This window comes from Daldinia caldariorum (genome assembly GCF_022478825.1).
Source record: "Daldinia caldariorum strain CBS 122874 unplaced genomic scaffold F4812scaffold_5, whole genome shotgun sequence".
Classification (NCBI taxonomy): Eukaryota; Fungi; Ascomycota; class Sordariomycetes; order Xylariales; family Hypoxylaceae; genus Daldinia; species Daldinia caldariorum.
The window spans coordinates 1,279,178-1,292,142 of record NW_025953041.1 but is presented as its reverse complement, the minus strand read 5'-3'; the positions used below and the strand labels follow the sequence as shown (position 1 = coordinate 1,292,142).

General features: G+C 46.2%; 2 protein-coding genes across 2 annotated transcripts; both read right to left on the bottom strand.

The window, feature by feature from the left end:
• Positions 1-872: 872 nt before the first annotated feature.
• On the bottom strand, positions 873-2,332 carry F4812DRAFT_458009 (malic acid transport protein; the record flags this gene model as incomplete). Its single annotated transcript, XM_047937279.1, has 2 exons — positions 873-1,342; positions 1,411-2,332. 2 exons carry the CDS (start codon positions 2,330-2,332, stop codon positions 873-875), a joined length of 1,392 nt encoding a protein of 463 aa, XP_047791785.1.
• A 6,268-nt stretch (positions 2,333-8,600) lies between these two features.
• Positions 8,601-10,283, bottom strand: F4812DRAFT_458008 (putative glucooligosaccharide oxidase; the record flags this gene model as incomplete). The annotated part of the gene is made up of 5 exons (XM_047937278.1): positions 8,601-9,434; positions 9,491-9,616; positions 9,683-9,882; positions 9,960-9,967; positions 10,033-10,283. 5 exons carry the CDS (start codon positions 10,281-10,283, stop codon positions 8,601-8,603), a joined length of 1,419 nt encoding a protein of 472 aa, XP_047791784.1.
• Positions 10,284-12,965: the final 2,682 nt, after the last annotated feature.

The following is a 12,965-nucleotide window of genomic DNA, read 5'->3' as shown; positions in this document are numbered from 1 at the left end:
TGGGATCTATCTAGCTGTTGCACCGACTACGCATTCTCGTGCTCGAGTTATGCGCTAGGTAATAGATTCTAGTAGATTAAGACATTAAGGGCACAGGTCTATTGGAGTGATCTATAAAGGGTGATCTTTAAAGGCATGTTTGATTTATATCACTATAATCAAGTCTCAATGGGGTGCCACTGTGAATTTGAACGGTGGGATAATCTACCTGCAAGGCAGCAACAATAACAGCAGCGACACCAGATGGGATTATGAGAGAAGTACAGGTACATTATAAAGACAGAATACCGGTCTCCTTGTTGCTTATGCATTTCTGTTCATCAATGTGAATAGTCTTAATTTTTATACGAAAAGTTGTGGAAGTATTACAATCTACTATAATTGTTTACTGGGCAGACAGTATCTCATCTATACTCCTACGTATCCCGTCCTGGTGCACTGGGCCGATTACAACGATACAAGCTACTAACATTGTGACATGCTAAAATACGGAATTTCGCAAATATTACGACTCTTATTTTTACCTAACCATGCTATGTATTATGCGAAAATACAGACTCGGTCCTTGCTCGCCCCCTTATATTGATAGGGCGATTAAACCAAGGAACCAAGCCTCTCTAATATGCTAGGGATATCTCAAATGCCAAAAGGAAAACCAGCCAATTGTTTTAGGTGTCCGACCAAAACTAGCGCCCGCCCGGACACCAGTTGAATCTATGTAATAGGAGAGAAATATCGTTTAAAGGGAGAGTGTACCGAGTGTGAAAAGAGGAAAAAGAACATCATACGGTCATTGGTATAGCATCCTTTTCCTTGCCTCTTCTGAAAAAAATAAAAATAATTGTAATTGCTGAATTGCGTTTTTTGCTTTTTTAGTGATCTTCGACATCCTCATCCCGTCCAGGGTACATAATGTCCTGAACAATTACCGCCCTCACATGACTGTAGAGAACGAAGAGGTACGTGGCCAACAAGCAGATAGACATACCCGTCGTGACCCATTTCACCGACTCGTTCCCGAACTCGTTTGATATCGAAATAGTTGCCAAGATGAAACCGGTGTTGGGGAAGACCATCGCCCACCATCCCAAGTGGAAATATTTAGGGGGGGAGCTTATCACAGCAACCAATGCGATACCGAACCACCAGAGAGATAGCGCCCAGAGGAAGATGGCTCCGATCAGAGCAAAAGTCCTAATCAAGTGTACGTCGATGAACCCGTCCATCTCCCTATCGAAGGTATCGGGAAGGCCATTCGCCATACCTATAAACGCGAGCGCTGTGAAAGCCGGGGGTCCCACGTTCATGAATAGACCAGGTCGGTGCTCACGGTTAGGAAGACCTGTTTCCTTGTTAGAACTTTTTTTATATCATCATTGGGCGAGTTTTGGAATAAATCGAACCACGTACCGGCTGACATCAGGCGTCCAATCATATGAGCGTACATCATAATCGCAACGAAAAGTCCCAATCCTTGACAGCTCATACCAGCGATCACGATGGGTATAGCCGAGATTTCAGGTTGAGTGTCAGAAATGACCGAGGCGATAGTTCCCGACAGCATGATAGGGAAAATCGGGAGAATCCATGTTGGCATCATCGTCTGTAAGCCGAAGTTGTGAGCCGCAAACACGAAGCTATATTGCCCAATAGCCACTATCAGAGTAATGACGACATAGCCCCAGAAAGCTAGCTGAATAGCCCACACGAGTGGCGTATCGTTATCCGGGATTGCGTACCGCTGCGTGCTGGTGATGATAGTAGCGATGGATAGGAAGTACGTCGGAAAGAAGAAGCCTTCCCGAGGGTGAGACAGAGATCTGTAAAAGTCGCCATGGTGAAGGAAGAACCGCGATAGCATAGCAAAGGTTAACGTTGTGAATAGGATAAGGTTGGCGATATATACGAATAAACCGATCTGTCTAAGCCCAGGGAATTGGTGAGTCTGGGCAAAGATGAGAAGTGATAACCCGCCAGTACTCATGGTTAACGTAAACCAAGCCCATGTGAAGTGATGCATTCGCTGACGGATCCCCAGCTTCGGACGGTTTGGATCGTAAATATCGACATGATCCTTTCCGTGGTCATGGACACCATGCTCTAAGTCGCCACCGTTGTTTTCCTTGCTCTCCAGTATAGAGTTGGCAGTCGAACTGGCTTGTGTCTCCGGTCGTTGTTCATTATGCTCATTATGTCCACTATACCTCTTCTCGCCTACGGGTAACTGTCCCGCCGCCGGGTCCGAGGTGGGTAATGTGAAGGTTGGTGCTGATGAGCCTGGATACGAGAGTGTCTCCCGAGAAAAGAGACCACCCGTCGGTGTGGGCTCCATTGTTATGTTATTTTATGTTATGAAAAAAAAGGAAAAAAACAAAATCCACACAAATAGTTCCGTGTCGAGGAGGCGACGGAGAAAGAAGAGAAAAAAAAGGAAGCTGTACAGATAAAACAAAAAAACAGATGAACCAGACCAGAGGAAAAACGGAAAGTTGCAAGGAAATATAGGAGAATAAAAAGGAAATAAGATAACAGAGTACCGGCCTCGTCAGAAGAAATGAAAAACTAAAATGTCACCCAAATGGAGAAGCTCTTGGGTATGAAGCGGAGTGACTGGGCAATTACGAGTCCTTTATGAGTAATGGGTACTACAGCCACCCTTGCTGGGTCGAGCCAAGAAACCAGAAGACATCTGGAAGTAGGAAACAGGTAGGAAACAACTAAGGATGGTAGATGATGGGCTTTCCCAGGGCCTGAATCGCACGGCAGGGTCTCGATAAAGTTGATCGTCGAATGAAGGCCGGCCGTCTACGACCGAGCTTCCCATTGTGATCTTCAACGCTGCCCGACAAGACATGTCTACGGGATCCACAGCCACTTTATCCGTGCACCTCCGACGTATAGAGTTATACAAGTCTTGGTATTTGAGATTCAATCTAACTAACCCACCTACCCAGGTATGGATGGAAATAAGTGACTTGCTTTCCCAAGGTTTTGTACACCCTGCAGCTATCAGACGAAGGTGCGATGAACTACGGTACACTACATCAGACACAGGTACACATCAGAGAAGAGAAAAAAAAAATAGAGTGTACATAGTAAACGTTCCTAAACACTTCCCTCCACAAACTCCACTCACATATTACGGGGAAACGACGATGACTTCAAAAATAGAAGCTATGCCAGGTCTAGCTTTTATCATCTGCAACGGGTAAGGAGTCGAAGTAAAAGGAGAAACAAAATTTCGTTCAGATATCTCGTTTGGTTATTAGTCAAGACAAGGCAGCGACTTGGCGCAAAGATCGCCCATGGAGCCTCATGGCACCAAGACGCGACTCTATTGGGTCGCAACAACGTCATCCTTGCTATAAAGTAGGTACCTAACCACCCGTACCTAGGTCTAGGTAGTAGTAAATTGTTTCTTACCGCGCAACGTCAAACGTGTAGCGTGTAAAATCCATGGATGATTTGAGCCCGGTGGGCCGCCTCTCTCTCTCTCTCTATCAAAGTCTTCCAAGCAGCAAATTAAGGTCTTTGAGGTATCAGACCTGCCCTAGTCTGCTTACCTGGCATGAGCCTCAACAACGGGAAGATAGATATCACCGCTTGGCGTTCCTGACTTGGCGTTCTTGGCTTGTCGGCGCAGTGGGGGTACAATAGGTATAGAGGTACGTACTATGTATGTACAAGCAGAAGAGAGTAGGGAAAGGGGGGGCTTGAAAAATGGCGGAAGGGGGAGGGGGTAAAGCCACCCGAAAAGATCCGGCAGGCCAAGACGATATCGCATAGAAAAAAATATGAAAAAATATGGTTCGTCGGTGAATTCGGCGAAATTTACAATGCCAACGCTGACAAGTAATATGTCTTTTTTCTTTTTTTTCTTCTTCTGTCCCGTCTCTATTCCATTCACTTCTTTGTGTTGTGCGATGTGGCAAAGTCTTCGAATCAGCTCAGCATCGTTTTCGTTGTTTTGTGGCAGAGCAAAAAATATGACAGATAGTGATATACATGATATACCTAACGTAGTGAACACTATTTGGCACTAGCGCAGCAGAACGCGCAAACCCAATGGGCGGGTGAACAAAGCCAAGACCAGGGCTCATTTTTTTATTTATTTCTTGTCCCTTCGATAGTAGTACCTACTATGTACTGTAGCGTTATCGGGTTCCAACGCTATTGAAGAAACGCCTCGCCCGGCACTTGCTAGGCCCAGGCTCATCCAAACAAGCTCTTACATGCCAGCAGGGGTTACAAGTAGAGTTACAAGGAAGCGGCTAGGTTTAGAGAAGGCCAGGCTCAGAGGCCCAGGTTAAAATCACAGAGGCATTAGCCATGTGGATCCCCGGGCATGCAACGCCTGCAAGCCCAGATGTCAAAGCCGCGCCGCTGTCGTCACCAGGGATTACCCCTGTCTTATCTTTTCCCTTTTGAAGTTCGAAGCTAGGGAGCTTTTCACATGCGAAACAGACAATATGGATCTCGGAGCGACTTCTTGAGACACGAAACGGATATTTTTATCTTCCCAAACTTCATGCTTCTTTCTCCCCATCTACTAACTATGGTACTAACTATGGTATGGTATGTATGATACTGTTGAATTTAACTGACTGTGTATTGTATTAGATGGTATTGTGTACCGTTATGTTGTTGTTGTTGTTATACTGTGTGCGTGTACTGTGTACGATGTGTATATCCAACATCTTGTATAGCACCGGTGTTGAGGACGGTATAGTATGGTTATGGAGCGTTGTGCTCCCCCGGGGCACCCAATCCATCATGAGATTGGAATTTGGAAAGGATGCGGGTCTTTTTTTTTTTTTTTCCTCTTACCTATAATACGAAATACAGAACGTTAATTTGACATCTTAGCTACGTTGGATAACCCAGTCGACGATGCTCCACACCTTTGCGATTCTGGCCTTCTCGAAATGGTAGGTGGCGTGCTCGTAGAAGCTCATGGCGCCGCCTTTTGGGCTTCAAGCCAGCCGGCGTGTCGATGGGCTCACCGATTAGTGCGATCCGTTCCGCTCTTTGCTGCCTTCGCTCGTCCACGATGTCGGTGGGGAGGTTGATGACAAGGTCGGGATTACTGCGAAGACTTCTTGTATCAGAAACCGGTTACTAGGTACCCTCTTCCCGTTAGAAAGTCTTGGTGTTGTGGATCACCTGCAGGTAAACAAATTTGTGCAGGTCTGTCCCCATCGTTTGTGTGTTGATACAGTTGACACAGTTGGTATACACCCTGTGCATAGGTACTCTCTCTCTCTCTCTAGTCCGCGCGCGGATGGTCTTCCGTTCAAAGAGCATCTTGGCAGAACCTCGTCGGTGATAAGTTCTGGCGTGTACCTTGCATCGGGGTTTGGGAGTTGGCGTTGCATCTCAAGACAATCTATCAATCGGAGCCTTGGACACTTTCCTGCCGTAAATCCGTTGAACAATCGTTCCTTGAGCAACTTGAACAAAACAACTCTGCCCGGCAATACGGCACTGTCGACGGCTACACTCGCAAGCTTAAACCTCACGAGGACGGTTGGTTCCATGCGCTCTTAGGAACACTCAACTGCCACAGCATTGGTGGTAACGCTCGACATCGCCAGTCTTCCTTATTTCGGGTATACAGGCTTGAGGCGTCAAGTCTTGGCCCGCTCTTAACGAAGTGTGAGTGCATAGATCTTGGCGCTTTCCATCATCTTCGTTCGTTGATGCATCTTGATAATGGATCTGTACGCTGTTTCGATATCGGCCATCACGGTCATCAATTCTTCAACTTAGCCGTATTTCGCTTGCCGCAAAGACGTCTTGGGGTTGCCCAGAGTGTTACTCCATAATGGAACCGTCTTAAGCTCTCACATGGTATGTGCGAGTTGAAATTGTTGTTGAGTGCCGAGACTGAGCGCTCCGCAGAAGGACCACGGATAGGATGGAAGTCGAAGGGGCGCACCGATCGGCGGCAATACCAGCTCAAAATTGCCATTGTGTTTCTTGGCCTTTAATCTTATCCAACTATATGCCAGTATCCTGTACAGCACGTTTCTTTCCAGGTTCCCGTTTGGTTATATGGCCAATAGCAATTCCAAGTTTCAGTACCTGACATTCGTAATCATCGAGGTCGCGATACTTGGCGAGCATGAGACTGGTCAAGAGATTGCCATTGCTTAACATGACCACTGCGCCAGGTCCGACGCCGTACCAAGACCACGGAGAGGTTCCGATCTTAAAACTCGAAACGTATTGCTTACACCATTACCGCAATAGGAAAAGATGCGTTGGGCTCGAACGAAGCAATCGTCGGGTAACTATAAATGGATAACACATAGATCCTCAGCTATATGATAGAGATAAGGAACCCTGTATGCCAAGCAGCGCTACTAAACGCTGGGAAGCATCTTTTGGACATCCCGGTGCAAAAATAGATGGGCGGACATGCCCGTTGACGACGCGGCGGAACTCCCGAGCTGTCTTTACCCCCTTTTCATTTGTGCCTGTGTAACACCTTGAGGCTATGCGATTCCGCTCTATAGAAAGTCTTCGCTTAACGATTGTGCAATGCGACAGACTGATGATGAGTTGTTTCTTGGCTGGCATGTGTATATTAAGCAGTTTTCCAGTAGCGGCGGTTACAATATAACGGGAGCGAATGAACAGGTTCAATTGGTTTTTTTCTTCTTCTCAGCGATATAAATGGGTGGCGACTTAATGTCGAGAGGTTGCATGAGTCTACGGGGTCACCTTGATGTATACACCATTACGCTCTACAACACAACTTGCCATGTGAAAATGGCCTTGTAAGTGCATTTTTGCTCCCAATGTCATGCTTGCATGACGTCTAATTTTTTCAATCTTAAACATACTTAACTCTGCCGAAGATGCATGTACTAACATAGCCTCTACATAGGGGAGATCTACATGTTAATCTTTTAATTTTCTTGGTAAGAGGTAAAGTAAAGTAACCAACATTTGGTTTGATAATTTAAAAACAACGCTTGAATATATTCGGTTCGAATGAACACCATCCACTGCCATTAAAAAAAAATCCATGCCAATCTCCCCATTGCCAATGCCCTCTACAGAGTACAAATATGTAGGTATTTATTCCTTTATCCCTCACTCTTTTCTATCCAAGATTGTGTCCAAGACATACAGGCCCACATGTAGATCATAGAGACGGACGCTTCCCGTTCGGTAATTGTAGTGTCGCATCTGGATGTCCCTCTTAGCTTCATGAATACCATTGTACCCCCGAGTTTTGTCTGTTGAAGCATTATCTTGAAACACGCATATTGACCTGTGTATACACACAACTAGTGTTACTATGTACTGGATGTGCATGCCGCACGTACGGCTATCACGGCCATATCTCGCGATGGAGAAATAGCTTATTCACATCGTGACTCGGCGAGGGAACCCTTTTGGACGGCATATTAGCCACAAGCGATGATGCGTATCTTGGCCAAGTAGATAACGCCGACCTCGTGCGTTGTATTCTCGCATCGTCGGCAGTGACGGTGTCCAACTTGGTAAACCTCATCCGGTTGTGTCAGCTACCTACCCAGTAAGTAGGTACCTGTCCGTCCATCGCATGTCGAAGCGCCACAAGCACCAGTTGTCATACGTGTGATAGGTACAGTATCGTACCAACATCAGTACTCTGTGTTATTCATTACTGACTTATAAAACGAATCATCTCAGTCAATAGCACTGCTGACATCAAATATTAATATCAGACCGCTACTCCGAAGTTGAATAGTGAGTGACACGGCGTGCACATGTCATGTACAACCATCCGAGCCCGTCTATCGCGGGCGGAACGGCACGGGTGGTGGATTCCAATGTCGACATCGAGCAACCGGCACACTTATCCGACCGACAAATTCCCGCTTGATATATACACCCCAGAGGGAGAGCTGTGGGCTGTTTTGAGGTTATTCGAATGTGCTAGAAATTGGAAGGTCGTTTGTCTTAGATTCCAACACTTGGTTTGCTCAGGATCTCCGGCTAAAAAAGGACTAATGCGACCCGACGGGATGTCGTGCATGTATGTGCGGATGGCATCCCGCCTGCAATAACTGCAAAAAACCAAGAGGCTGGGCAAGGCTTGGGCTGCATCTTTCGCCGAGTCGCCTCAGCTAGGGGGGCTCATATTATAGCCTACCTACTCATATAACGCCATCCTTGGCTTCGAGTGGCAGATTTTTTCAACGGCATACTTCTTCGGTCGTATCATGACAAATATTTACACGACGCATTCGGGTTCCACGAGATCTTTAGGGACGATGGCGGCGCGAATGTCGGACTTGCCGACGAACCGAGTCTCGATAGTCTTACAAGTCTCTGATACCAGATGCTCGCGTGATGATCTTCTTGACGATCTCCGCGAAAAACTTCACTAAATAGAGTCATTGTAACGTGCTGTCTAATCGATCAACGGACAACATTATCCGGAACAATTACAGCAATAAACAGGAGTAGAAGCTCGAGGAAAAACATGGCAAATTAAGATATCTTATGTAGGTACCTATGTAAAGAAGGTAGGTACTATCAAATTATTGACAAAGAAAAAAAAGGCGGTATCAATGCCAAAACCTCCTCGTCCCCTTTGACTCCTAATCAGTCTCTGCCGGCCTCACGCTCTGCGGGTTGTGGAACAAATCATTTGGGTCCCACTTCGATTTGATAACTCCTAAAGCATCTAGGTTCGGGCCCCAATACGATGCCTGAGCATCTGTTAACGATGGATCGACGTATCCGGGGTATGTTGTCAAAGTCTGCGCAGAACCGCTCTTGATTGTGGTCATGATGCCGTTCATGAAGTCCTTCGTGTCCTGGTTCACGGTAGTAATACCGATTCCGTATCCCTGAGCAAACAGGACCTTGTCTCGGTGGGAGTATGCGGTCGCATTCATTGGAATGTCGCTAACAGCACCGCCGCTAGCATCGAAGATCAGGAACCAAATAAGTGTGCCTCGTTTCGCGTCCTCGATGTATTTCATCAGCTTAGAGATCGTATCCGGAGATAGCAATTCATCTCGACGAAAAGCTAAACTCTTAGCAGCGAATGCGACATGGAGTTCCGAAAGCCAGAGGGCGGCATCCTCGGCCTGTTGCGCGATCACGGCTAACCAGTCGTCGACAACTACCGATACATTTCCAACAGGAATCTTGTCGGGAATGCCAGTAGCTTTCCACTCATCTTCTGTTCCGTAAAACGTGGCAGTGATGACAGCACCAAGCTCATGCATCACAAATTCAGTACCGAATCGTCGGTCTAAGTTAGGATCCGAGATAAGGTCCTGCCATTGTTGGTAGACAGGTATCAAGTCGGTGGGCTTAGAGAAGGTTAGTGAGAATGAGTACTGCACGACGTTACCAGGTTCGGGGTGCGTCTTGACGACGAACTCTGTGATGACACCGAAACCTGCGCCTGCTCCTTTTAATGCCTATTGTTGATATGAGCGAGTGCCATCCAAGTTAGATTCTTAAATCAGATACTCACGAAGAAGAGATCACTATTCTCCTTCTCGCTAGCTCTTTTAATAGAGCCATCTGCGGTAACTACTTCAACTTCGATAACGTGATCGAGACATGATCCCCACATACGTGACGAAGGTCCAAGTCCACCCTTGCAGCAGCATTATCAGCAAGAACTCTCTCATACTCAAAAATAACTGGACTAGAATACACTTACAATAGTAGCATGTCCACCAATACCAACGCCGGGACACGTTCCGTGGGATATGGCACGCTTGCCGTTGTTATGAAGCTTAGTGGTCACATCGGAAAGCCTAGTACCCCCACCGATGGAAGCTTGCCACGTGTTGGTGTCCATGGAGAAGTTCTGAAGATTTACGAGGTCGATAACAAGTTCACCATCTTGTCCTCCGAGACCTGTTGCTTATGCATTAGCTCCGATCTTCACAACGCAGCAGCGCAAGTTCTATTTTCAGTTTTGGTGTGGTGCGTACCATAATTCCTGTATCTCTATCAGTAAAGCCGAAACACGACAAACAAGTATGCGATAGTTCGCGGCACGCTTACGCATAGGAATGACCGCCGGATTTTGGCTGAACCTTGATGTTGTTCGCGACGGCGCACTTGATAAAACCCGACACATCTTGGGCGTTGTCCGGCCTCGTCACCGCAATCGGCTCCACCGGGATCTCGAGGTTATATCGGTTCACCCAAGATGCTTGGTAAAGCGGATGATCGGGAAACGCGACGCAGTCGTTGCGGCCATTACAGACGGCGTTGAGACAGTCGGAAAGCGGAGTGCTCGGTGTCTGCCCCATTATACTCAGAGACATACGCAACTTAGAATATGATTTATGAAATAGGGGAAGTAGGTGTTTAGGGTAAGAGGTATTATAGGAGTTATGTTTAGTACAAGAGCTTTTGAGAAAGCTTGATTTTCCCCTAGGATTAAAAGAAAGAAGGCGTGTGTCTGCCAACTCGACAAGAAGTCGCATACGAGCTTCTTTTTATTATTTATTATTGTTACGGTTCCTTGCATATTCGATTGTTTCCAGGTGTATTGCCACTCTTTCCTACCTTAATACCCTGTTACCTCCAGATAACTACTTGCCCAATAGGGACTTACGGGGGGACCTCTGACAAGGATCGAACCCCTCGGCCAAATCCAGCGCCTTAATTGAGTCACCATTTTGTCTGGTCATTTAGGTATTCACTGAGACCTTTCTAGATTGATAGGATTCCCGTGGGCGTTGTCTTACGTCTCAACCTTTGCTTTTCTTGGTCTTTTCCTTGCTGCTGGTTAGACTAATCTTGTCGTGAGTCCGCCAACGTAGGACGAAGAACACCAGGGTGGAACTATTTGCTATAGACCTCACCTAAGCAGCCACATAATTTGATCAGATGTTGAAGCCACAGAGAGAGAGAGACAGGGAGACAGGAAGAGACAGACAAAGAGGAAAGTGGTTTATCTTTTTCACATCCAGCTTGGAGTAGTTCAAGTTACGCTTACCGTACATTTAATAGAATAGGTAATCGTCCCACCTCTTTCGGTGTTTTCTGCATTGACCACAAGGGCCCCCAAAGAGCTTGGTCTCGAAGAGCGGCGCCAATTTAGCCAATTACAGCTACCGAAGACTACCGATGTATTCTGGGGATGGATCGCCTTTCTTTGATTCGCCAGATGACCTCGCCTGGTGGTAACGTAGACCTTCCAGGGGCACTATACAGCCTGGGGTAGCTAGGATAGGTAGGTGTTATGGTTTTCGTAAATCGACGATGTACGGCAGTCGAAATTCAACATCCCCTCTATGCATGTTTGCATGGGTATATTGCAGAATTTCCCCTTTTTATTTTCTCATATCGGATGCTTGTATTCATTAACCATTACTAACCCATAGGTTGGATACCAGGTACCTATACAGTCTGTCCATCAGTACCTTGGTATGTATTGGCCTTAGAATCACATATTTTGTTTTTCTCGGTATGTGAATGGTGCATCAATCCTGACGAAATGGTTCATAATTTGATGTTTGCCTATGGCGAAAGAAAATCATGAACACCCAGTTAACGCGTCTGATATAGTTTGTTGTTTGCCAAGCTGCTTCACGCAGAGCCGCATTTCATGGTCTTAGACGCCACTGTTATCGTGTCACTTTTTAGAACATACCTACCTGTACGTTAGGTTAGGTACCTAAGTCTGACTATGAAAAGATTGTCTCACGCATCCGAATCGAATTCGGGGCCCCCATTGTTATTAACAAAGACCCATTCCTAAATGATTGGTATCTCGGTACTCTTACCTGCCGACAATAAGCGATGTTACCTGAGGTACCGTCATTGGAAGTTGGTGCATCGCAGCGTACAGCACTACTTAAGCTAGGTACCGTCACATCCGTACCCATAAAGTTCCATGTTAAAGTGATTTACCTAGCGTTGTTAGTATTCAAGGAGAATATGGAAGAGGGTGAAAGATACTATAGTTGATATATATAACAGGTTGGTCGGTACCCGAGGTTGTTATTCACAACCAAGTCATATACTATTAGAAGAAATAGTTAAGATACAACCCCGTTTCATTCCATCGGCCACATGACCTCAACTGCATGCTGCATATGCTCAAAGAAAGCAACGTACAACCTAATACACGAATCATGGGGAAACTGGAAGCTTGTAAAGCCGAAGATGAACAACCTAACTTTTTAAGTACATGTACTTTATATATACACATTCCAGAACATTTACGTCTCATCCCTTTCCAACGTTCTCATACCAGATTCCCGATACCATCAATCCGGAAAGATAGTTTCTTCGCTATAGTTTAATTCAACCTGAACAATTATAAACGACATTATCAGGAAAAGATTCTTCCCAATGTCGGTTGTAGGGATAGAGTCAGAATTTGTCAAATAATTGTCAACTCAGCCCTATATTGTCATTAGGTACATCATTTAACATTGGAACTTGCACTTTATATCAGTCGATTGTTTCTTTTGTCTCTTCAGCTCTGCATCGCCGCGTCTTTCCTTCGCTAAGCGGTGGCACTTGTAACGACTTCGGAGCCTGCCAGCTATAACTCGGCATACCTGACGAATCCAGATAAGCCAGTGTCTCTTCCCCCGCATCTTTAGAAGGAATACCTAAATCTCCAAAAAAGAGAAATATGCTCAGACGAGGCGGACTTCGGAAGCCAACCCCCAAGTACTCATCCCTGTCTTTAGCCCCTCCCCCGCCTCATATTACCATTATTACCCCTTATCCTATTCGTACTCGTCCTTTTACTTCCCCACCCTCACTATGGTTTGCACTATCGTCTGCGCTATCGTCCCCAGTGTCCCCGCAACGGGAATGTCGGGTAGATGATGTCCCACCTTGTTCCTATCTCCCTCGACTTGCCGGACCCTTGTCCACTCACCTGTCCATCCCGACTTCATGGACCGAAACCGCACCTGTCGATAGCGCATGCAATCGGTACGGAGGGGGATTGTTCGGCAAAAACTTGG